Genomic DNA, 27,162 nt, shown 5'->3' on the forward strand with positions numbered 1-27,162 from the left:
TATGATGAATAGAGGCACTATTATGATGAATAGAGGCACTATTATGATGGATAGATGCACTTTTATGATAGATGCACTATTATGATGAATAGAGGCACTATTATGATGAATAGAGGCACTATTATGATGAATAGAGGCACTATTATGATGGATAGATGCACTTTTATGATAGATGCACTTTTATGATGAATAGATGCACTTTTATGATGAATAGAGGCACTATTATGATGAATAGAGGCACTATTATGGACTTCAAAAACGAAACAACCATTCACTGCCATTATAAAGCTTGGAAGAGCCAGAACTTTAATATAACTCTGATTGTATTTGTCTGAAGAAGAATGTCATACACACCTAGGATGACTTGAGGGAGAGTAAATTATGGGCTAATTTTCATTTTTGATCATCTCTTTAATGTCATTTATTGAAAAAACGATGGCGTCAAATCAGTACTTAAGATGCATCCAGTGACACACAACCCTTCCCCGTCAATTCATTTTGTTCTTTATAGTCTGTTTAGCAGAAACCCGAACTCCAAAACAGTAAGAAAACAAAAATAACTTCAGAACATTTGTCTCTCTGGGCCTTCGGTACATCAGCAGCTGACGTCACCTAAAGCCCCCGACAGCTCAACAGCTGCAACTCAATGACATTCATCACCACAATATAACTCAACCATTATAACACAAACTACTTCAGCTTTAATAGTTTCAGCACAGCATTGTTCTTTTGCAATGGTTATCACACACACTTATAGATCACATTCCAGTGGCATTCCAAACCTACGCTAACAGCTCGTGTTGTCTGCGACTGTCACAGGTCTATCACCTTTCTAATTATAACTCCATCCCCTGGCCCTCCAAGAATGGAAGTTTGGTCCGATCCATTTGTGGCCTAAACTTAGCCCCCGTGGCTGCTCAGATCTGTGTGTGTGTGTGTGTGTGTCACACTGACCCTCAGTGCCACAAAGCTTACATGTGTTTCTCTCTGTGGATACTACACGCTGTACAGGTAAGCCATCAATTACACAAGAAACTGTACTTTATTAGCAGACGCGTTTCATAACCTGCATTGAGTTTCATTTAAAGGGCCTCCAAACTTCTCTTGGTGGACTGACACTATGCGCTTTTTCTGTTGCTGGAAAATTAAATAATGATGGCATTTGAACGACTTTTACTTTACTTTTTACATAGTTTGTTTATCAAGTATTAACAGTGGCAATGATTTATATTGGAATACATATGTTTATTTTGGATATTTCTGTTCATGGGTGGCATTTGGTAGACTGAGACTGCACTCAAACAGATGCTATATATAGTTATCACAGCGGCAAGTTGTCAAGAGGGCAATATATTTGGTTTTTGAGTCAAAATGTCCAATTACATGATGATTTCCAACACCTAGTCTTAAATTAGGTTATGTTTTGTCGGTTCAATGCACCAAATGAAAACCCATCATGACTCTATCATAACTATAATCAACATAATCTGTATAACAAAGCCATATGGACATACATTAAGACGAGATTTAACTGTAAAATGTCGGTAGATCTGAACTGAAAGGTATATTTTAATTTCACTGTTTTCAGGACGAGAATATTTTTCATTATTGACAGATCAGATCAAATATTTAGGAATTACATGATCTCCTGGCAAGTTTAGTTATAGTTTTGTCAACTGCTTTGTACTTCATAACTGTTATTAGGCTATAATTTGCATTTTAAAAGCAGGTTCCCACATCAAATCAAAATAGTGTACTTAAACCCAATCCCATACACATGAAAATATTTTGTTTTTGAGATGTTTACAACAGCATATGCTTGTATAACATGATAGGCTACAGATAAACGACTTGTTAAATTTACTCAAAAAAGCAGCGTCAAGTGGTTCTGCACAACTATATTGAGTATTTTTTACAGAAAACAATTTAGTTATATGAACAAAAGAAATTCAAGTAAAGCTGACTAAATTTCTTTGAGTAAATGTGAAATTGAATTTGTCACTGTTACATAATATTTATATGTGCAGTTTACTTAATAATGTTATGCTAAATTGATAAAAGTTTATTATGTTAGGTGAACACATTTATCGATTTAATCTACCTTATTAAATTAACTATTTGCTCTACAAGTGTAAGTGGAAAACTATTAAATAACAACAAGCATATTTTCAGAAACAAAATGCAAAAATAACTCATTGGACAAACCTAATTTAATTGAGGGCAGGAATTGTATCCAAATTAATGTGTGTATAAATACACACATAAACACAGGCACCACTCTTCTGCATAATGGTAACCACAAAATTACAGAAACTCATCTAAATGTCCAACATAACTGAACATTAAACACTAACATAAACTAACAACATCTTTCCCTTTACTGAAAAACAGCAATATTTCACTCAGCAATGTTAAGTGACCGAACAAACACTTATTAAGTAAAGCTGACAATACAAATTTTTAGTAGAAACAACTCAGCAAATTTAAGTTCATGTAGTTACATGAGTTTTTTTAAGTAATGTGAACAAGGAGGATTTGAGTGCATCTAACAACAGTGAAAGTTCATTTATTTGAGCGGTCGTTTACAGTCATTTTCATAATTTGTGCAGACATTGACATTAGAGCACACTTTCTATGAAGTTCATGCTTATAATGATTTAAAGCTCTATTTATACTTAAGTATTATATAAGTAAGTATTACTATTCTAGAAATATATTTATAAAGACTCATTAAGACCTATACTGCATAAGAACAGTTATAGTTACATTGATATTATTTTTATAATAACTTATAAGTCATGCGTTTGCTTTTTCAATGTGCATGCTCATAATCCATAATACACTGATTTATAATTATTAATTAGTCAGTCGTACGGTTCCATGAACTAATTTATAAAAATGCTGCCTGCAGTGTTATAATGTTATTATATTATACAATGACTTTTTAATAATTTAGATTTATTTCTGTCAAAAAAGTGAATATATTGTTATTAATATGTGTTGTGTTCTTATAAATGTTTATTGATAATACAGTCACTAACCTCTATGCATCATTGATGGCTTTAAGTGAAGTGAAAACATAAAATTATGTTTAAAAAGCAAATCATGAAGACGTGCTCACTATACATTTAAAGTTGTTTATTTGTAAATGTAACTAATTAACAATAATTCTTGTAATAATAAAATGCACAGAAATCATACAAACAGTTTAAAAGATGGTTTTTTTTTGTAATGTTACATAGTAGCAAAACACTGCAACAATATTTTTTAAAGCATAATTTCAAACTGTTATAAGCAGTACCATGCATATGAGATATAGATTTGAACAAATCAAAATTACCAATCATGACCTCTAACGCAAACATTAGCCATTAAATACATAATTGATAACTAATTGGTGCAGCAAACGAGTGTCTCTGGAACTATTTTATATTTGATCTTTGATAAATCAGTGTATAATGGATTATGAACATGCGCGTTGATAAAGCAAATGTATGACTAATTATAAAAATAATATAAATGTAACTATAACTGTTCTTATAATGCAAATGTCTTAATGAATGTTTATAAATATATTTATAGAATAGTATAATACTTATAAATAAATATAAATGGGGCTATAATTCATTTTAAGTATTGGATTCATAGAAAGTTTTACCAAAACTTTTGAAGGGCTTTATGTTTTAATTTTACTTCCTCCCCTTTTATTGTGAATAATTGTTATTCCTTTCTGATCATCAACTGTGTCTGTTTTCTAAACATTCATTTTTCATCTTTTGGGACGTGTAAAAATGTTAGGTAGCTGAGAAAACCAGGGAAATATCCAGTGTGGTCCGCTGTAACTGTGTTAATATGTGCTCCATGTTGACTGCACTGAAGGCGGGACAGTGTGTATCTGTGTGGGGGCGTCACTAGGCCCATTTTAGCAGGGTTTTATCCCCCCTAAATGTCCACCCATCCCCCCTCAAGTTTGCAATTAACTCCATAATGTACACTAATTTGTGATGGCCTCAGTCCCATTTAAAATTCATATATTGATAGATTGTTATGTTCTGTATCTGTGCAGTTCTTTGTCATAAATGCCGTTTATATAATATGATGCGGGAGCAATTCAAGACGGTTCATCCACTGTAAAATCTGGGCTTATTTATTTAATGAAATTGATTTAATCTAAATGGCATGAGACTTGGTGACTTTCCTACTCTTGCTATACTTCATACTTCAGTGGAATACAATTTGTAAATATGCATCTTATCAAAAGCAAAACATGCGAGAAGAAATATGGCTAATGAATGATCCTCTGATGCCATAGTAGTATTTTCATGTTAAAAATGCATTTCCCACCAGATGACAGATATACTAAAGCATGGCAGGCCTTCCATGAATGAAAATGATGAATGTGGATCTTCTTTAACGTAAATTTTAACTTAGCTGGTTATTTAAAATGATTATAAATTAATTCAATATTCAGGGATTGACCTGATAGTAGAAAGTTACTGTATTGTTCATGTCTACCCTAGTATACAATAATTTTTACAATTTTCAAGTCACCTTCATTTATATAGCGCTTTTTACAATACAGATAGTTTCAAAGCATCTTTACAGTGATACTAATTGTACTAATTTCCTTATATACCCAACAGTAAATATCAAAATTTGACAGTCCAGTTACTTAAATTTAAATCCAACAGCACTGGGATTTTTGTATAACTGTTTGTATCACTTCACTTGTCTGTGTTTTGCATACTCCATCAGTCTCTGCATTAGTGGTGGGATTTTTAAACATGAATGCGACATGAATTTCGCTTTTTCCAGATGACTGTAGAAGACTGAGATGATAGTATTTTGCCCACAAAATTAGGCAACGAGTGACTATTCATTTTTCCATTACCCTTTAAATTGTGCAAATTGAAATTGCGAACTGAAAATGCGCCTAATGGAAACGTTTCAATTTTGCAAAAACTCACATAACACGTTTTTTACGCTCGCATGAGGTGGTTTTTCAGGCAATTCAAAAAAGGAATATTTCGCAAAACTGCAATGATTTTTACGCATTTACATGTCTTACAGAGTTCTTTATTAAACTCAAAAAAGACAAAAGAAATACGGGAATACTGGATTCTAAACAAAAAAAAATGCCACAATTAACCTATTGGTAAGCTCCACCCCCCCTTAGTTATTGTTGCTAACTCGGACAAACAAACGGAGTTGCGAACTGTCTGATGTGGCGTTCACACCGGACGCGATTCGCGCGAATAATTCGCGCTAATCGCGCGAAGGTGGACGCGTGTACATTTTGAGTTTACTCGCGCGAATCGCGCGTGAAATTCGCGCGAATCGCGCGTGACATTCACTGCACAACAGATGCGAATTCGCGTCATGGGCGGGGCTTCCGCCAGCAGCTCGTCTCGTTGAGAAATGGCTGACATGGGCTGTGTTTACATGTCTTTTTTTTTGTTCATATCTACTGTTAATGTGTGACAAAACGTAGTTTTAAGACTTTTTCAGTCGATAATGTAGTTGTTTAAAGCTCAAATCTGTGGTGTATTTACATAAACAGTGCCTATTTGAACATTTTATCTGCCGTTGTCGGAGCTGTGAGCTCCAGCGGACAGCGCGCTCAGCGCACGTGAAAGCCGGCGAGGGCAACCTTTCCTCGGCCAGTCCTTCTGCCGTCTACCGCTGGCTCTGATGTCTCTGTGGTGTGTCTCGAGCTATAATTCGTCTTGTAACGGCCGATCTTTGGTCTCATGGATCTATAATTTGTTCCCTGGCAAATCGTTTAGGCTGAGGGCAAAGATAAGTTTCATTACTTTATATTTTTAGGCTATAACTGTACGTTGCAGTTGTAACGTTAGCCTACTAGCACTGACTTTGTTTGCTTTATTTCATGTATAGCTTGTTATACATTACTTATACTTTTGTATTATTGATCATACATAAACTTGCATTTAACAAAAAGAGACTGGGTTGTGTTTCATGTCATTTAATGTTATCACAGTGATAATCATATTGTCTGAACCAGATATTAATATACAGATTTTCTCGTCATTGTTGTCACTACTAGAGCAAGCTCCTGATTGGTTAACGCGGCGCGAAATATCCGCCAAAGTTCAGATTTTTCAACTTGAGCGTTTCGCGCGATTCACGCGATTCGCGCGAATCGCGCGTTCAAAACGCTCAAGTCGCGTCCTTCTCGCCGCCTCAATCGCGCGAATCTCGCCGCCTCATTCGCGCGAATCGCGCCGCAGAATGCCATTTCGCGTCTCTGCATTGACTTAACATGTAAATCACTCGCGCGAATCGCGTCCGGTGTGAACGCACCATTACAATGGCAGCTGTCAGTGTGAAACCCGTATCCCAAGATGTTTTTGGACACAGAACGTAGCGAACCCTTTCCGAATGATGGCCAAACCTTACTGATGGTTTATGAAGTTTATTACATCGTTTTTCACAGCATAAGAAGTGCAAATTAACGTCTCATTCACAAACTCTCTTTCTCTCCATTGCATTATCATTAACATACACCACAAATTACACAAAAACACTCACAGTAAACAAACATATACAGACCGTATGCCTTTTCGGGGGTGCTAATAAACTGTAAACTTTGTATCTGAAAATAACTCCGATAAACTGCTAGCTCTCCCTTTCACTACCTCTAGACTATAATACCCATCAAAATAGGAGTCCCTCTTTAGTAAAACAGATAATGCAGACCTTAAACATATCTAAACTCACAGAAATATAAACAAAAACATGTGACAAGCTGTGACATGCAGACCTTCATTTATGTGTTTTTGACCAACACTGTTAACGTTACATGACATGAGAACAGTTAGTTATTTCATTTTGTACGTTAGCATGGACTCACTTTAAACGTAACTTAATGAGAGTATGACAACCATAAAATCCTCTCAGGATCCCTGGAATCAGTGTTACAGTACCCCAGGCACATCGGTTTACCATTTTTGTAGCATAAACACTATTAAACCAAAGAGAGCTTCGGATCTTCCAATGTTTCTCTACTTCGCTGAAACCTAAAGATGTCTAAACTGCCTTTGGCTCATCAGCGTTCAAGGGGCTTACCATAGGTCAATTGATCAAGACCTGGGATATGAGGGAGAAACACCCAGACACACCTCATACGATAAGGGGCTTTCCTTGCCATTAATGCTTTGATAACACGCCTACTTCTCCTTCGACTACAAATAATGGCTAGTGCGGTGGCTGGGATATACATAAACCTACTAAACCTAAACGTTGCCATGATTTGTAAAATGACTGATCACAAGAGGACAAAAATTTGCATAACATCGGCTAATGTAAATGCTGTAAGTTTGCAATAGTTTTTATCGACATTTAGAAAATATAGCAAAAGTTTCGCGCAAATCTGCAATTGAAACGCAACCTATTTGCTCAGAAACACTGACTCCACCAAGAGCTCAGAGACGTGCAACGGTTGATCCTGTTTCATTTGGAGCTAAAGCAACTAAATATTGTGTCTAAAAAGACAGTTACTCAACTTTAACTGTGTTCATGAAAGCGCTCATGCTATGAAGTGTGGGCTGTGAAATTGGAAAGCATGATTGTGAGTGTGTTTAGCTTTAAATGTAAAAACTATTTTGCTCTTTTTTTATGTTGTAGAGCTTGAGAGTAATTTGAATTCTTTCTTTCTTGCCGTCTGTCTGATCATATGGAGACTTGAGCAGTTTGCTGAAGAATGCTTTTGGATAAGTCCACCAGCATGAGTTTGATGGACATCTCTAAGATCTTCTCTCTTCTTCAACCCAAAGAGGACGAGGAGGAAGACACCAACTGTTGCCAGGAACTGAATCAAGCTGTCTTTAAAGATGAGGACAAACTCCTTGCTGATCTCCTGTCTCAGGATAAGTACAGGAGATGCATCAACCATCGCAGTGGCTGGGGCATCCCGGTTACTCCACTGCGCACTGCTGCGGCTCAGGGTCACTTGCGCTGTCTAGAGGTCCTCCTGGCTCACAGGGCAGAGGTGGACAGCCTAGATGTCAAAGCTCAGACTCCACTTTTCACGGCCGTCGCTGCCAAACACCTAGACTGTGTTGTTGCTTTATTAGAAGCCGGTGCTAACCCTAACGGTAGCCTGCACAACAACTGCTCCCCTGTGCTCACTGCGGCCCGAGAGGGTGACGTGGACATCCTGAGGGAGCTTCTGCGACACGGAGCCGATGTAGACGTCAAGCCCAAAATGCCAGACTGGGCCTCAAACGCCACAACGTGCCGAGGACCCCTCTACATTTCAGCTGTTTATGGCCACCTGGATTGCTTCAAACTGTTACTGCAGCAGGGAGCGAACCCAGACTACAACTGCACTGAGGAAAAGATGCTGACCAGGATCAAACAACCTAAAACTGTTCTAGAGATGTGTCTGAAATACGGCTGTGGGCTGGAGTACATTCAGCTGCTCATAGACTTTGGAGCAAACGTCTATCTACCCACTTTAGTCGCTGACAAAACAACTAGACAAAATGAAGCAGTGATTCTTCTGCTGAAAGAGAGAGGTGAGTCTGAAATACATTCATCTGTGATATCTACACTTATCTCAATCTCTTGAAGGGATAGTTCAGCCACAATTGAAAATGTGCTGTTAATTTACTCACCCTCAGGACATCCAAGATGTAGGTGAGTTTTTTATTCTTCAGTAGAACGGTAGAGAAGACTTTTAGCTTGGTGAATCATAAAATGCATAAATGCATAAACGGCATTGTTTTATTGTTAAATAATGCTCTGCTTTAATTCTGTCATTCATTCCTATCTGATTCTAACGCCAAATCCTCTCTATACACAGTTTGTCCAAAAACACTGATGTCTCAGGCACGACTTGCTTTATGGAAGTTTCTTCCCCCAGAAAACAAAATGTGCTCCATAGATTGTCTGGACATTCCCAAAATATTGAAGGACTATTTGAATCATGTATGCTGATTTTCCAACATTTTCCCTTCTTATGTTGAATACACAATAAATTTGACTAATATTATTTTCTTTTTTGTATAATGATGTAATATGTAATATTTTCTGTATTAAGAATGATAAATATTACAGATAATGGTTTATACAGGAAAGGCTTAATTGTTTTTAATAAATAATTTATGAAAATGTGGTTAATGCAACAAATGAAAAGAGTTTCAAATATGTTTGTTCATTCAGTAGGTTAGGTTCTTGTTTTGTTGATGTAATATGTGAGAGATAAACTCTGCCCTCTAATGGTTGAAATGATTACTGTCTTGTACAAGATGGTTGTTCCATGGTTGAACCAGCTAGTCAAGGGTTGTGGCTAGAGGAGATACAGCAATGGCTGGAAGTGAGGAATCTCACAATACAATCATGTTTTATTTAGGTCTACACCTACCCCAACCCTAAACCTATCCTTAAAATAATGCAAATACAGTAATTAAACGACGCAATATTGATGTATATCCCTTCTAGCCTTTACCCTTGTCAAGGCATGTGAACTGTGGAGCTCCATGAGTTTGGCACGCCTGGTCTACAATGAAGTATAAGCACTTTAGAAGATCCAATGAGTGAGACTGAAATCTATTAAGGAAGTAGCAGTTAAATTGCTACATATAACATCTGAATAGTTTAATACTTCAATATGTAAAGGGGGGATTATGCCTATAAAATACCTTCCAGCTGCCTTTTTAGCATAATAAATGATGGCATGCCTCAAAACTGCAACGTGTGGTCTCTGTTTCATTATGTTCATTGTGATGTTTGCCCATCGTAACCTAGTTTTCCCTGTGACCTAGTTTTCCTGAGTTGTCTCATTAGTCATTATATTCACCCGTGTCTTGTTAATAAATGTATTAGTTCCCTTTGTTTGTTCATGCTTATAAGCCTTCAGTTCTTCCTTAAGTCTCTGTCCGTTCTTGTTAAGCCTTGAGGCCCAAACATGGATTCCTCTATCTGGTGATTCTTATGCCCTATCCAGACCGCTCCCTGTGTGCTTTTTATTTCGCCAGCTTGAACGAGTGCACAAAGGCTTGCCTGCCTGGTGTGGGACCTTGAGGATTAGTTTGTTGAGTGGGTCACTGAGGATGAAATCGTCACCAGCCCCACTCCGAACACACCGCCAGAGACTAGCCATCCACCACCAGCGAGCGACTCAACGAAGATGTTGTATGAGCCCACCGCAGACCATGGAGACCAGTCAGTGATGCACAAGTCTGAACCTGAGGATAGGATAGAAGCCCCTTACAGAGTTTGACCAGATGCGCTAGCCGGCAACACCAGGGATCGCAGAGGGAGTGTTAATGGAGATTGATGGCTTGGGGGCTTTGCGTTATACAACATTAGGAAGATCAGAGCAGGCCACACAACTCCTGGTCCAAGCTCTTGTTCTCTCAGACTGGACTATTGTAATGCTCTCTTAACGGGCCTTCTGGTATGCACTATCAAACCCTTGCAAATGATCCAGAATGCAGCGGCGAGGGTGGTCTTCAACGAGCTGAAGAAAGCCCACGTCTCACCTCTCTTCGTCAGTTTGCACTGGCTGCCAATAGCCGCTCGCATCAAATTAAGGCACTGGTGCTCGCCTACAAATTAACCACCGGCTCTGCACCAATATACCTAAACTCGCTTGTTCAGACTTACGCTCCCTCCAGAAGCTTGCATTCTGCAAGTGAACCTCGTAGTGCCATCCCAAAGAGGCATGAATCACTCTCACAAACCTTTTCCTGGACCGTTCCCACCTGGTGAAACAACCTGCCTATCTCAATTCGAGCAGCCGAGTCTGTAGCCATTTTCAAAAAACATCTAAAGACACATATTTTCCAGCAGCACCTGACCAATCAAGACTAGCACTTAACTATTCTATTAGTTTTTTTCTTTTTATTTAAAAAAACCCTATGTGTACTGTGCTAGACTAACTGAGACTTGCATGCTGTTCCCCTTGTTTGTTTAGTTGCTTCTATTGCTCTCCTCATTTGTAAGTCGCTTCGGATAAAAGCGTCTGCTGAATTAATAAATTTAAATGTATTAAAGGACTTGTTTGAGGATGATCTAAGGCCCCCTTTACACTGCATGGTCCAAGTGACCCAATTCCGATTTTTCCATATCATGTGGCACAGATCGGATATGACATGTGAACGTGTAAGCAGGAAAAAAACGCTTGAATTCTGATATCCTCAGATTGGATTCAGGCCTCACTCATATGTGGTAATACATCTGGATATGTGCATTTGCATCTGCCATGTAAGCGGCCAAATCGGATATTCCCAGGTAAATGCGAGTCGCACGTCTTTGAAAAAGGGACGGGGGCGAATGACGTCAACTCAGGTGGACACGAACTGCGATCAAGCCTTACGTGAGCAATGTTTTGCTGACCTTTAAAGAGCGGAAAGCAAAACATTGAATTATCATTTCATCTGCATCCATTGCGTCCATTGCATATCGCGCCGCTTTACTTCCTTTTCCGGGTTAGAACGTCTTGGGCTGTTTCGCCAGTGTATAATGTAAATGCAAATATCGTATACGGGTCGCTTTTAAAAGATGATATAAGCAGGTCGTCAAAAAAATATTGGATATAGTCACCAAATCGGAATTGTGCATCAAGACCTGCAGTGTAAATGCGGCCTAATACACTGGTTTAGAGAGGTGATACCTGTATTTCCAGCATGTCCTATATCTCCAGCGGCCTCTGAATCAACCCAGCAAGGATCTACCAAGTTTCTTCAGGCCACCAGCTCCACCAAGCCTAGAGGATCCCCTGGCTCCGCCTCCAGCCTCTGGGCCCTTTGCTCCACCCCTGCCTGTCGACACTTCAGCTTCACCTTTGCTCCGCCCTCCCCACAGCTCCACCTTCGTCCTCGGTCCCACCGGTTCTGCCTCTGGTTGTCCAGCCCCACCTTGAATGCCCGTCACCATGGCTCCACCTCAGTCTTGCATGGGCTCATCGGCCTGTCTGCTCCACCAGTGTCTCCATCTTCGGTGGCAGAATCTACATTGATCGTCTCCAGGGTGCATTCCATCAAGTCGTCTCCACCATGGCTCCTCCCACCATCTACTCCCCCATGGACTGTATTTTTTTCCCTGGACTCTTTTGGATTTTCTTATGTTTCACGCCCTCCTCCAGAACCCCCACCCTCCTCAGTTGGACTCTTTATCACGGCGCGAGGACGAGCCTTTTCAGGAGGGGGTGTACTGTAAGGTACGTAACAAAAACATCACTTCACAGTTTGTTACAACTGAACATATAATCACTTGTCATGCTAGTCAAGTCCATTTTATTTGTATAGCATTTTTCACAATTCACGTTGTTTCAAAGCAGATTTATAGAAATTCATGATATTATTTATAATACCTCCCCATTGAACAGTTTGGAGCTGGGCGTTAGGATAGTTTACACATGGTGACAATAAAAACAATAAAGCAGGTGAGATTTGCAAACAGCCTATATATCGCTTTGAGTGTACTTTGCAGGTAGTTAGATGTATTTTAGTGTTATGGAGGATAATTTGACATTTGGTGTAGTGATAACCTAATTGCTATTTGGTGATGTGTGTCACTTGCTATGTTTCCATCCATGTATTTTTATGCGTATTTTGGGATATAGCAAAATGCTGGAGAGAAACATTAAGATGCTTAAAAATCTGATTTTTATTTTTTAATTTTTTTTATATGTGTGTAATTAATTTGTTTTTGTTTATCCAATAAGAAGACACATACATAAACTACGATGAAACACATTTACCAAATACATTTCTCGTGGCACAAGAAAAAACCTTGTTATACATATTTGTTACTGTAGTAATAACTATAAATTATGCATAACCCAAAAAGCTATTACTTGAGCAATAATGGCAAGTGTTTCTTCACAAACAGAAGCATCTCTGCCACATGATAATTGGTTTCTCGTTTCATCTACAACGTCCAGCTAAGCTAAACAAGCACTCACGTCTAATGCTTGAACATGAAGCAGACAAGGCTCTAGAAAGTGGAGCAAGCGCAGGGAAACAATCTTTGTTGATCCTCCAGTAGGATCAGTGTATTTTCGCTTCTGCTGCTGGGAAAATCAGTTACCCCTTTTCCACCAAAGCAGAGCTAGAGCTAGATTGGAGCCAGAGCCTAGTTTCAAATCGGTTCTTTGTGTTTCCACACCCAACGCCCCAGCTCCGAGCCAGGAAAAGTGGTTCTTAAGTAGCACCAAAACATTTCGTGGGCTAGAACAGGGCTAGAAGTAAGAATCGATTACGTCAGGCTCTGGGGGCGGAGTCAACAAGACCAACACAAACTGGAGATCCGCCATTGTTGAAATAGCAGCTAATGGAGCTAACAGCTGCTGCTCGTTTGTAATCTCTGTCTATACAAATTACGGCGAACTGCATGAATGCGTTGGATTCGCTGTGTTTTCGTTGTGTTTTGATGCCGATGTAGGATTGTAAAGCCATGTGAATCAACAGTAACGCAACGTTTGCTTTGTTGATGGAAGGCTTGTTCGCAGCGGTGCTGTGCAGAGACCGATCGCCGTATGATAACGAGTCCAGCGAGAGCATATGACTCCTTATGCTTTTGATTCACTCATGCGTTTTTTTTTATATATATCATACGTGGATCGGTCTGCGCAGCGCCGATGCGTCTCGAACAAGCCTGGTGTGTGTGTGTTTCCCGGAAGCCTGGTGTGTGTGTGTTTCCCGCTGCCCAGGGTTGCCAGGTTTTCACAACAAAACCCGCCCAATTGCTTCTCAAAACAAGCCCAATCGCGTTCCAGGTGGGGATTCCCCAGTAAAAATCACATTTGGGGGTAAAATATGTGTTTTTTGGCATGGTTGCCTACTAAAAGGTTGCCTACTCGCATTCCCGGGGCTAAATATCACATAATTGGGGTCGCTGCCTCGCTAGCGTTGCTGAGAAAGATGAGACGTATACAGTGACGTAAGACATGGCTCTGTTGTGGATCTCCGCATGTGGAAAAGCAAACGGTTCTTAGAAAGCTCCTCAGTCGAACCAACTATGAACTGGGACTAGCTCTGGCTCTGAATTAGCTCTAGCACTGCCTTGGTGGAAAAGGGGTAAGAGAGAAGTAGCTCTGAACCTGCACAGATGATCTGCTCCACCTCAGCATTCTCCCTCAGTATTTCATCATGTACTGAAAGCAAGAGACTACATGACTTCTTGGCTGCAGATGCTTCTGCAACAGGTTCATCAAGTGCATGTCTGGTCAAAAGCTCCTGTTTCACTTGGTCTTTAACTTCTGCTGAAAAGTAGCGAATCTTGTATCTTTTGCATAAACAGACAAAGACGTATTCGTCAAATGATTGTGTTTCATAGCTAGAAAAACATAAAGCTCAACTATTAACCTATAGCTATGTTCATCTAATTTGTTTTATACTTAGTCTAGGCTACACGATGATAATTATTATTAGTAAGTATAGTAGCTGAAAGTGTAATGTTTTGTCTGAAGCTCCTTGATTTTACCACTAGATGGCGTTATTTCTACTTCAGATTACCTCTCCTTTGTTAAATGGCTGTAATGCTCTCACCTGTGTTGAATCGCTCATAATGATTAACCCTATTTACGGCCTCACTGCCTTTTACTCCTGTTCAGTCCTGATATTGGCCTAAGCATTGTCATAAGGCTTTTGTGGTTTGAGATTTGTCCTGTCTTCTTTTTTCTTCTTTGATTGTATGTTTTTTTTTTACCTTTTTGTTGACTTCTGGATTCAGGAGGAGATCTCTTCTGTTTGGATTACCCTTTTTTTTGTATTACCTCCCAAGGATAGTTGTTTGAGTTACCCTGTGGCACATTCATAAAAGTGCAGCTAAGACTGTTGCTAATGTTTTGTTGCTGTTTTGCTAGTTTTTTTCTCCCTCTTAAGTAAAGAGCAAAAAATTAAACTCAGACTTTGGGGACCCGATTATACAATATATTGGTCATGGTCAGCATGTTTACAGTATTACAGTTGCCAATATAACCTGAGATCAATAACGGTGGCCAAAGTATACAGAGGCTCCAATTTAAAAGCAAAAACATGCAAAAATGTTTTGTCTATTTTTTTTAATTCCTAGACGTTAAGTGCGATTTAAATTTTGACAGTTGAACTAGGAAATGTCCCCTGTTTCCATTTCAGAAATCTGGTCACCTACTTTTCACTTGTCATGGCAAGGAAAGATAGGAGAGGCTGCTGACTTGTGGCTGGATCTAGCTAGATTTAGCTGCTTTCCCCTTTTAGCGTCTTCAAACTGAGCATGTTCAGCTGAGTGACGGTGTTGTAAGTGTCTTTCTTTGGTTCGTTTTTCTGAACGTTTTCGTGGTGGTTCCCCCACGGGTTACTTTAGCCTTATAAGAATTATAAAATTGTGAACTGTGTCTTCACTCACCGTGAAGAACTTCCACGGCAACATGTTTACATGCGGCTTTTAGAATGAATTGCCTGCGCCGCTAGGAATCGAAAACAAGTTAGACTGACAGGTGGGTCACCGATCCGAGCATATGGACGATTGGCTGGTCATTTGGTGCATTTCTAATGATAACTGCAGTCTCCACATCTCAAATAATGTTTTATTCCAGGGGTGCCCAATCCTGTTCATGGAGATCTACCTACACTGCTCCAACACACCCGTGTTTAATGATCAAGAGCTCCTGAAGATCTTAACTGGCTGGAGCAGAACTTTTCAGGAAGGTAAATCTCTAGGAACAGGATTGGACACCCTTGTTTTTGTCATTCTAAACATGCCAAAGTTAGTCATTACCTCCAACACTTTAACATCCATGCAACGTTTCTACTGCACAAAAGGTTCTTTAAGGTTCTTCATAATATTACAATGTTCTTGGCACTAGGAAAAATTTGTAAATTGTGTCGTCTGTTATAGGGACTGAACAGACATTTAAAAGTTTATTGTAAATAAACAAAGTTTGCAAAGTATTGCAAATCAAAATATAGCAACATTTATAAGTGTGTCCCATCGGGTTATCAAAAGTTCTACACACACTTGACACTTGGCCGAAATACATCATGGAAGTAAACAAATGGGCAAGTGCGAAGACCACAAGTGTGGGTTTTTGGATATAGTTATTTCACCTGTCAGCATTTATTTTGCACTTCATCTGCACATTCAGAGGCTCAACTAATTTATTATAGAGAAAAAGAGCTGTAGTGATAATATGCTTTTCAATGGTATGCCCTAAGCCCTTGATCACTTGGAATTGGCAATGGAGCTGATTTATTATTTACCGTTTTTTTCCCTCATGAATTTGTATTATGCACCATTCTATAGGCCTGTATGCATGCTTGGGCAGTGAGGGGAAATAAAAAAAAATTACACAAACAAAGATACAATACAATAAACTATAACTGTGTAAAAATCAGTCAGATTAAGGTAGCTACAAGTATTACGCGATACCTCCAATATCATCCACTCGAGTTGTGTGGGGTGGGGGTAAATTAAGCACGACCTGCTGTGGCTTCACAATGGTGTTGCTTTGTCTATGGCAGGTCTATGGATCTGCCTGAAGTGTACATATTGAGTAGACTTGCACCCTCTGACAAAATCAATGGGTCGAGGGTCTATCCAAATAAACTTCCCTCGCTCACTTGATGAAGTTGAACGCACTTCAAAATGGCAGCGGGGATTCCCTCAAGGGAAGTTTGTGAGTGTATGGGTGCATCTCAATCAGCTCTCTAGTTCAGCGACATCAGTAACATCAACATGAGACCAATTAATAACAAAAATAAATCAAAAACATAAACATAAACAAGCTATTTTAAGATAAGAAAATAAAGATAGTGATTAAGAACTCAAAGAAAGAGGAAGATCATTCCTGTCAAAAGGAGCTTTATACTGAATTTGTCTAGGTCCGACTTAACTGAAAGTAATTCTCAAATTATTTTCCTGACTTGAAATGTAAGAGAATTATTTGAGTGATAACGTAAACACAAACCACAATATGTTCTATTAACAATATAATCAATATGGGGCTTAAAAGGCCAAGATATTTAAATGAATCATCACCATTAAGAGATGAAGACATTGAGACATTATCATCAAAAATAATATTCAAATCAAAAGGATTGGAACAACAACGCTTACCAAACCCGCCGTCTTTTTCAATATAAGCATATTGTTATGAAACCAATTTTTAACCAAGTTAAAATCAGATTGTAAAGAATTCTGAATTTGTAGTGTAAATAAGTGTCATCTGCATAAAGATGTACAGAACATTTTGAGCATATTTGAGGTAAATCATTAATAAAGATAGAAAAAGTAACACTGCATGAAAACACTGAAATCCGGCACTATCCGGGCATGGTATACTCCTGTGTAATTTGATGTTTACCGGATGTATGTGGGAAAAAGCGGATCAGAGTAACACGGAACAGTATATTTCCAGAAAAACCCGGAAACCTCACGTATGCGGACGTATACAGGAATCCGTGAAATTTCACGGACATATACAGCTGAAACACTGCTGGGTGTGCTAGGACTGAAGACTGTTAGGTGTGAAGAAGACCTTTCATATGTTAATGACTGACACTAGGAGCTGGCTGTTCTCAGAGGGAGGGGGGGCAGGGGACGACTTCAGGATTATCTCTGGTCTACTGTAGGCTACAGCAAACAAGCTTTTTGCACAGAAAAAAGAATTCTTAAGGCCCTGAAACACTAAACTGAACTAGCAATGACTAAAGCCGACTGTGGGGTTGGTTCACGTTGCCTGGGTCTGAGCCAAACCATCAGAATGGTGTGGCAGGGCCTTAAAACCAGTGCATGAAAAGAGTCTCTCAATCAAATATTTTTTATAAAAACAGTACAAAATAAAAATCCTGTCTGAACATATACGTTCACAAAAAAATCTGAATATGTAATGAAATAAACAAAGAAATGTAATGGAATTAACAAAGGATAATTAACCAAACATTTTAGACTATCCCCAAACAATTTTTGCAAAGTTTTACAAATTGTAGGCAATAATAGAATTAAATAAAGAGGAGATGAAATGTGGAAAATGAAAAAGTTTGTTTTAAAAACACCAAAAACTGATATGCTCAAAATAAAAATATGGAATAAAAAAGAGCAGGGATTCACTTGCTCAAGAAACACAGAAACACAAGCAGATCTTTCAGCTCTGCAACTGTTCACAAAAAGTGTCACTCCAAGATTCTTAACTTTAACACGCTGCAAAAGAGGGGCGTTTTTAGGTTTGAAATCCACCACTCACAATAGATGTAGGTGCAACCAATAAGGTTACCAATAAAAATAAGGCAACCAATAAAAATAATCCTAATTTTACAGAAAAAAACTTCAGTTTATTTACAGTATTTTCTTGTAATTTTGAATTATGTTTAAAACGATGTAAAATTACAAACAATATCTAAATAAACAACTTGACTGTTATTTTAAGGATTATATCATTAATGACAAACTACAATAATTCTCATTTTTTTATACAGGAACATAACTGTATTATTTTTCTGTTTTCATAAATAACAAATTCATGCAAAATTACAAACAATATCTGTAACTTAACAACTGTAATACAATATTTAGCTCATTATATTAAAGATTTATGTTTATGTCCATACTAACAATTTAACATTATTCTTTGTCATTTTGAAGTAAATCTTATTAGTTTTATATTTACACTGTAAAAATAAAAACCTAAAAAAACAGCAGCTACAGCTGCAAAACAAAAACCGTAAAATTAAAGTCAAATATCTTAAGTCAAATAAAGTTAAAAAACTTCACAGAAATTTACATTAAACGTTTTAGAGAAAACACTATTAGTTTACAGATTTTTCCTTATTTAAATTAAGATATTTTAATTTAATTTTCTGTTTTACAGTGAAGGTGTATTTTTACATTCAATTCTGGATACAAATATAACAAAATATATAGCAAACTAAATATCAAACAATAATTGTTTTTAAAGAGTACAAATCTGCACTGCTCTCCAGGTTGAAACTTCTGCCCACACCACAAAACACCATTTGACCAATTAATTAAATATAACAGCAAATAAAAATAAATATACACATTTTCTAACTGTTGTTTAAAACAAGTTTTTTCTATATTTGCAAGGCTATTTGCTGTCTTTCCGTGTTCTTTTGAGCGTGATTGGTCAATCTGAACGTCATCCAGAAATCTGGCCAATGACAGTGCGCTCCTTCAGTTTGAATTATACACTCGTTGCCGTTGCCGTTGGAGTTGATCGTGGCTCGCGGGGACGCGACGCGATCGCGGCTTCTAATCTTCACGTCGGTCTATTAATGGCATTGCATGGACCATTTAAACCTGTTAAAATCTTATTTTGGACGAATTTTGATGGTGGGATGTCGACTGAGAACGAAAAAACATGAATACGAACAGACTAAGTTTCCAATGGCGGACAGCAGACGGCAGAAGGTAACGTAAATCCCTTTATATTGTTTCTACTGCTCATCAAGATATAACGTTAGTGCATTAAAGTCATATGCTAATCGTGATTAACTTACATATTCTGTTTCTGTGTTTTGTTTTGTTGTGTTGTAATATTGTTAAGATAGGGCTGGGTGTTATGGCGATCTGATGATACTGACTATTGTTAGTGATTTTGCTGTAAACGTTAACATTACCGTTTTATATTGCGGAATGGGAATATAGCGTATATAACGCAGCACTGACTGTACTAAAACTTTTTGACATTTTGACAAGGAAACATGCATGAATGTAGAATAATGAACGGGACATGCATGTGTTTAAATAAGCCTCTCTCAGACAGCATGCGATCCCGAAATCAATTATCTTTCTGTAAAATGCACACAGTTATCTCAGTAAGCCTGTCATGTGAGGTATTCACTTGATTTAAACAGTCAGTTATGTCTTAAGTAAAGTCAAACAGTTCAAGTTAACTTGGGGAAACCCGGATGCGTGTCATTATGTGCATCCGTTCTTAAAGGGGCTGCAGCTTTGTTATCATTTTAATAAAACAAAAGAATAGAGAAGACCTTCTGCTTCTTTAAGAATCAAGTGATATTAATTAATTGAATATCATACAGTGAAGACTTTTAAAGCAGTATTATTCTGTAGCATTTTAATAAAATATCCATCAAAATAAATATATTGTGATATCGTTATTGTAAAATATAATTTCTCATGTATGTATAATTATATGGTCATAATGCCCATCCCTACTGTCAGCTAGTTTTAAGATCAAGCTTGTCATAAAATGTAACCGAGTTTTGGAATGAGTAATCCGAAAACACTGTCATGTACACTTGTTCAGCAGAGAGGACAGGAAAACACCATCCTTGGACTCTGAAGAATTATAGGCAAACCAGGATTTTGGATCTACTGTGAAGTTTTTGTATGGGCCTGGTGAGTATGTTTTGCAAGTCCTTGTCCGTAAGTTGATAATTAATATTAATGTTTTATCAAACAAATTAATATTCATTTGTGTGTGTGCATGTTTCTTCCCCCCTCATGATCCAGAAGTTTTGGATCCATGATCCTGAAGAACTTTTACAGATGTTGACCCTGAATGTGTAAAAAAATTATTTTAATGTTCTCTGTTTTTTTCTGTAATGTAGACGCATGCATTTTCTGTGAAGTTGCTTTGAAACAATATCAGGGTTTTTCCTACATTGAAAATTTTTTGCCGGCCGCCAAAACAAATTTTTGTCCCGCCAAAGCCTTATTTGTTGAGTTATTGTGATTTATGATTGATGTAGTAGATGACTGCTGCACTTGAGTTAACTGAGTGACAGAGAGAACGACCAGTGAGCTCCTACCCCGCTCGCACGCTCTCTGTCTTCAAAATAAGCATTCTTAGCTTTCTAATGTTTCACATATTACGTTAATCAAAATCAAAAGGTCGGAAGACCGAATCCATGTTGCACGTGGCGCTATCAGACGTCTTCCTTTAATTACCGCTGGGTGTGAAATGCGCTCAAAAAACATTGACTGATTCTCTGACCAGCTGCATAAAGCATACTTTAAATAAACAGGAAACAAATCCTATCCGGTTATGAAGTGTTTTCTGTGTGTTGACAAATCTTTCGCGATGTTCTAACAGACGGGATTCACACACAACGCGTCTGCTAATGTCCGATTCGCCACATAATGACTCCTTTGAACTGAATCATTTTAACAACTGGTTAGAACAACTGATCTGTCCAACACTGAACTCACGAATCAGTTTAATCATTTACTCAGAACAACACCTGAAATGAGAACACAAGTGTGCTTACCCACTTTAGCAAGAGTGGATAGTAAGAATTATTTTTAATTATCAACAGTCTTTCAGCTTATTTATGTGGACAATGTGTAGTAAAATAAATCGCCTAAAATCATTTAGTTTAGACTGGAGTGAGGTGAACCCAGAACAAAGTTGTTGTTAGCTAGCTGATTGTATATGGCAGAAAATTAGGCTATTTGTTCATTTTTTTAATATTGATATGATTACCAAAACAAACAATTATCAGTAAATAGTGTACAAATGAGGAAAAAAAACAAACATCAAGGTATCAAAATAAGATAAGCAAAAGTTACAAACTTTCTTTGAATTTATTTCAAATTTATTGTCAGTTTTGTGCTTGCAGATCAAGTGGGTAGGGTATTTTTTTTTTTTAGTGTGTGTGTGTGTGTGTGTGTGTGTGTGTGTGTGTGTGTGTGTGTGTGTGTGTGTGTGTGTGTGTGTGTGTGTGTGTGTGTGTGTGTGTGTGTGTGTGTGTGTGTGTGTGTGTGTGTGTGTGTGTGTGTGTGTGTGTGTGTGTGTGTGTGTGTGTGTGTGTGTGTGTGTGTGTGTGTGTGTGTGTGTGTGTGTGTGTGTGTGTGTGTGTGTGGATGACCATGTCTGTCAGCCACCACCGAAGACCATTTTTGACCCAGGAAAAACCCTGAATATGTATTGTGAAAAGCACTATACAAATACATTTTAATTGAATTGTTTTACTTACTTTTATTGGCATTAACTATATATTATTAATGTATTATTTGGCAGGTCGCAAGATGTATTTTATTTTGTGAGACTTTGCTGAGGAAGTATTCTTTGGCTCAGTCTGAAAAGGCCCAGAAAAGAAACACTATGAAGAACATCACACAGAACCGTCAGAGAAAGAGACGGGTAAGTTAAGAAACCGGTTAAGCTTTTTCCCTCCAGAATGTTACTATACTCCTCTCTGAGTTTTAGTGGTTAATTTACTGTCATGTTTTGCAGTTGCTGGAGACCAGGTCCAGGGTTGCACAAACCAACACAGAACCTGTGGAAGACCGCAACTATAGACCTGATGAAGATGAAGATGCTGCTGTTGTTGATGGAAGGCCAGTGTGGATGGTTAGGCTAGCTACTACAAACCAGACTAGGCTGACCCACACTACGCATCACATCACCAGCCCATTATGCCAGTTTGAAAAAATGTTCAAAACTCAAACAACATTGTGTTAGAGTTGGTCACAATTCTTTTATAATTTTAATATTCAATTGTTCCATTTTATATTTTCTTTATTCCTATGTTTATATACTTATACTTGTATTGGTTCCCATATATAGAGTATTTACATATATTTTATATACACTTTTTAATTTATAGATTTCTTTGTCTCGTTTTATATTGTATACTTTGTATGTTTGTAACTTTTTAGATGTCCATGTTGCTTTTGATCTCCACGTTTTGTATTGTTGTTCCTCTTACGTCGCCTTCCTTTAGAAACATTTTGTTCACTTATCTTTTCCCCCATTCATTTGAATGTATGTTTATAATGCTCTTTGTTCTTTTTATTTGGTTAAATTGTTTACTTGGAATATTTATGTGTATTTTATATACACTTTTTTTTGTCTTATAAATTTATTGTTCTCATTTTATATTGTTTAATTTGTATATTTATTCTTTTCCTTTTTATGTTCACTGTGTATTTTATTCCTTTACATCTGTCTTTTAAATGCATTTTGTTAATTTTTTTTCCCTTTTTGTTTCTTTACCAATTCAATTTAACGTATATTTATGTTCTTTGGACTGTTTATATTTTTACATTTGTTCCTTTACATTTTCATCCCTTTTAAATACATTTAGTTCACTTGTTTTTGTTTCACCATTGTTTTAATGTTCGTTTATAATGCTGTTAAGAATGTTTTTTTTTATTTTATATACCTTTTTAATAAATATTTCAGACTTTCTCAAATTGTTTTGTGTGTATTTTTCTTTTGGGAGGGAGAGGGGATTCTTTTTTATATATATATATTATATATTAATGAGCAAAATCTGCATAGCTGGCCTATAACCAATCAAGTCCCTATGCTACAAAACCTAGCCCACCCTTAGCCTTAGAAGTAACCAATAAAGTCACTTGACTGGGTTTTCAATGCGTCCTGTCCTCCAATAGCAGTCTGGGTTTTGGGAGTGGTTTAAAAAAAAACAACCAATCCAGTTTGAGATGAAGGACCAATAGGGGGTGGAAGGCAAAGCTGTTTAGAGGTGTGAAAATGTCTCCTGGGAAAAACTTGATGGGATTATTTGCCATGGCAACAAATGGCTGTAGCATGGGAGTATACGGCCACAACATACATCCGATTTGGTACCATTTCGGATGAATACGGACATATACGGATCCATGGAATTTGACCTATCCGGCCAGTATACTCCTGGATTCTTCCGAATTTCAGCAGTGTATACAGGAGTATACTGGTCCGGATACACCTTTTTTCATGCAGTGTAATGGTCCCAGAGTTGAACCTTGAGGAACGACACACTGGCGCTTATAATAAAACCAATAGAATACAGTTTATCAAGAAGAAGGTAATGATTGACCTTATCAAAAGCCTTAGAAAGATCCATGAAAATGGCATCTGTGGCTTGGCCTTTGTCAAAGGATGAAAACACATAATTTGTGAATTTTAAAAGAGCAGTTGTAGTAGAAAAGAAGGTTCTGAAACCAGACCGAAGTTTCTCAAAAAAAATTGCGATAGAGCAAATAATATAAATTGGACAATAATTATTCACATAAGATGAGTTTCCATCTTTGAACAAAAGAGAAATGTAATATGGCACATTTCCATATTAAGGGAACATAACAGGTAAATAATTACAAATTAAATAAATCTGCTAGAGTATACATTACAGTTTTTCTAGTTTGTTTACACACATTTTCTGAAAGCATGAACTTTACACACAAATAAAAAAAACACGCACAACGAGCAAAACCCATCCATTCTCCTGCTAAATGAAACTTTACATTTAATGTTATCATTAACATGTCAATTTTATTTCTTCTCAAAATGGTATTTTGTTTTCAACTGACACACACAAACCATCATATGACAGGTCTTTACAGACAGAACATACATAAGTGTGTTGTAAAATATTTGAGAATATTGTTTTTATACTCAGAACACACAAATACACGGTAACAAATATATATTAAAGAAATGTATGTAAAACTGTTTGCCCATGTGACGAGTCAGTGTGCATATTTGAATGGCAGTGTGTTCCTGGTATAAAAAAAAGGGATTTTCTGCATGAAAATTGTGTGTGGTGTTTTTGAAAAAAGTGTGTTTTAGAACTGCAATTTGAGTGTAAAGCAGGGCTTGTAGTTTAGCAGAATTGGTTCAGGGGGTTGGTGCATGAGCCATGTTGTGGTCATTGTGTCTCAAGTATACCAGTATTTGTGTGGAAACAATAGAGAAAAACTGTATTACATGATGATCCAAACCATTAGATCACATATAGCACAGTAGACATATTATTCTGATCACCCGCCAGCTTTTTTAATAATGCTGTACTTGACTGTTCAATGCACACTCAAAATAGCACTTCAAATCGTTTAGATCTTAATTGAACTTTAAATTCCTACAAATTGAAAGTCCAGTTTCAGTTGAGCGAGAGGACAGGAAATTGATGAGCATAACAGAACACAACCTCCCATTTCAACAATAAACACCACACATTGTATCCCCCCTCTAATAATAGTCTTTTGTTTACTTGCATTAGAGCCTCGTATGTGTTGCATCATGAGATAAAGAGACTGATTAGAGCTGAGGTATTCAACAGGGGCGTTCAAGTTTGAAAAGGTTACGTTTATAAATGTTCCTCTTAGCCACAGTTTAAACCATGGGCTGTAAAGAAAGATGGACGACGCACCTTCACTCTCTTCCTTTGTAGCTGCCAATGGCCGAATATGGCGCTGAGATCTTGCGCTCATTCGGGACCTGAGTCTGCGCAGTAGTGAGTGTGAAGTGGAGCCGTACTATCAAGACCCGTTCACACTCCCACAGAATCATTGTAGTGCAGATTACTGCAGAACAACTCATGTCAACTCAATAAACAGCTCTGGAAATGTAGAGATTAAAGTTAAAGCTCTAATCTCCTCCCGAGAGTCCTGAGAAAAGTCCTTTGTGCTTCGCTCAGAGAAGCTGTCAATCATTACGTCACACCCCCGTTTTTATAGCATCAAATAACTAACTAAAACCAAACTGATTTAAAGAACGAACACTTGAACTAACTTCAGTTACATATTTGAAGTGTAATTTGATTGTTTAGTGTGTCTCACGTCCCATTCGGTTACATGGAGAGGGCGGGGTTTATGAGCTATACTGGGACCACCTGGGGGCGATCGAGACGCGCCGGCTTCACTTTTCAGCACTTGTGAGGCACACTTGGTCCAAACAAGCACGGTTTTAGGAGTTTAGGTTAGGAAAATAAGTAATGTGCATTTCAAGAAAATTTAAACACTTTCAACTTAAAAAATGTCAACTTTTTTCAAAAGTTGACTGTCATAATGCCTTTCAAAGTTTCTTTCTACTCTTTATACTAAAGGGTGTTTTGCCTATGGACAGTGCCTGGTAAGTTTCGTGTGTGTGTGCGTGTGCGTGCAGGTGTGTGTGTGTGTGTGTGTGTGTAAGGTGTGTGTGAGTGAGTGTATGTAACTGTGTAAGGTGTGTGTGTGTGTGTGTGTGTGTGTGTGCGTGTGCGTGTGCGTGTGCGTGTGCGTGTGCGTGCAGGTGTGTGTGTGTGTGTGTGTGTAAGGTGTGTGTGAGTGAGTGTATGTAACTGTGTAAGGTGTGTGTGTGTGTGTGTGTGTGTGTGTGTGTGTGTGTGTGTGTGTGTGTGTGTGTGTGTGTGTGTGTGTGTGTGTGTGTGTGTGTGTGTGTGTGTGTGTGTGTGTGTGTGTGTGTGTGCTTGTGTGAGTGTGTGAGTGAATGTATGTAACTGTGTAAGGTGTGTGTGTGTGTGTGTGTGTGTGTGTGTGTGTGTGTGTGTGTGTGTGTGTGTGTGTGTGTGTGTGTGTGTGTGTGTGTGTGTGTGTGTGTGTGTGTGTGTGTGTGTGTGTGTGTGCGTGTGTGCTTGTGTGAGTGTGTGAGTGAATGTATGTAACTGTGTAAGGTGTGTGTGTGTGTGTGTGTGTGCGTGCGTGTGTGTGTGTGTGTGTGTGTGTGTGTGTGTGCGTGTGTGTGCGTGTGTGTGTGTGTGTGTGTGTGTGTGTGTGTGTGTGTGTGTGTGTGTGTGTGTGTGTGTGTGTGTGTGTGTGTGTGTGTGTAAGGTGTGTGTGAGTGGGTGTATGTAAGGTGTGTGTGTGTGTGTGTGTGTGTGAGTGAGTGTGAGTGTGTGTGTGTTTGTGTGTGTGTGTGTGTGTGTGTGTGTGTGTGTGTGTGTGTGTTGTTGAGCCTACCCTATCATGATGTTGATCTGGAACTGTGTCACAGGAAACGAAGGAAAAGGCCAATTGTTCTAGAAGATAAAAAGTGATGACATCACACGAGGTGCTTTCTGAACAACATTTTGCAACGGAGATAAAATTGGAACAAACATCAAAGTTAGTTGATCAAATGTTATTTAATTTTGAGTCAAAAACTACAAGATCTAGTCCAGCTTTCTTACCCTTTTCCCATCAATCATCTGTCTGCCTGTCTTTCTGTCTGTATAAACGGAATTTAACTTTGTGTGTGTGAGTGTGTGTGTTTGTTCACCAAAGAATGAAGTCTTGCCTTTGGTTTTAAAAAGCAAATAAAAAAATAAAAAAATAAAGGAGGGTAAACTTATCCAGGATGTGCATTGTGACAGAAATGGATAGCAGGAAAGCTGCCTGCTCAAGCACAGGAAGTGGGCTGAATGTGAGAATGTTTTACGGTCTTTTATCTTCTTTATGTAGAAAGAGTTGAAGATAAGTTGATGCCAATAGCCTTTAAATGTATTCGATTATTGGATGTGTACTCAGTGT

The 27,162-nt window shown here is 38.0% G+C and overlaps 1 protein-coding gene across 5 annotated transcripts; it reads left to right on the top strand.

Annotated features, from left to right (window-relative positions):
* Positions 1 to 893: 893 nt before the first annotated feature.
* asb12b (ankyrin repeat and SOCS box-containing 12b) lies at positions 894 to 23,127 on the top strand. 5 transcript variants are annotated; one of them, XR_013818143.1, is made up of 6 exons: positions 894 to 1,011; positions 7,703 to 8,540; positions 8,828 to 20,328; positions 20,443 to 20,495; positions 21,953 to 22,075; positions 22,169 to 23,127. XR_013818143.1 is itself a non-coding variant. In XM_079838620.1 (3 exons), the coding sequence occupies exons 2-3, from the start codon at positions 7,724 to 7,726 to the stop codon at positions 8,959 to 8,961; spliced, it is 951 nt and encodes a 316-aa protein (XP_079694746.1). In that variant the 5' UTR covers positions 894 to 1,011; positions 7,703 to 7,723; the 3' UTR covers positions 8,962 to 21,584. The 5 variants fall into 5 exon arrangements, 1 of the variants encoding a protein (XP_079694746.1); XR_013818142.1 differs by having other exon boundaries at positions 8,828 to 20,495; XR_013818144.1 differs by having other exon boundaries at positions 920 to 1,011; positions 7,648 to 8,540; positions 8,828 to 20,495.
* The last annotated feature ends 4,035 nt before the right edge of the window (positions 23,128 to 27,162 follow it).

Source organism: Gobio gobio, assembly GCF_949357685.1.
Source record: "Gobio gobio genome assembly, chromosome: 16".
NCBI classification, from domain to species: Eukaryota; Metazoa; Chordata; class Actinopteri; order Cypriniformes; family Gobionidae; genus Gobio; species Gobio gobio.

Excerpts from the sequence above, each read along its gene's own strand:
- asb12b (XM_079838620.1), top strand. The coding sequence starts at position 7,724 with ATGCTTTTGGATAAGTCCACCAGCATGAGTTTGATGGACATCTCTAAG. Across the intron at positions 8,541-8,827 it reads TCTTCTGCTGAAAGAGAGAG|TTTGTCCAAAAACACTGATG; the intron begins GTGAGTCTGAAA and ends CTCTATACACAG.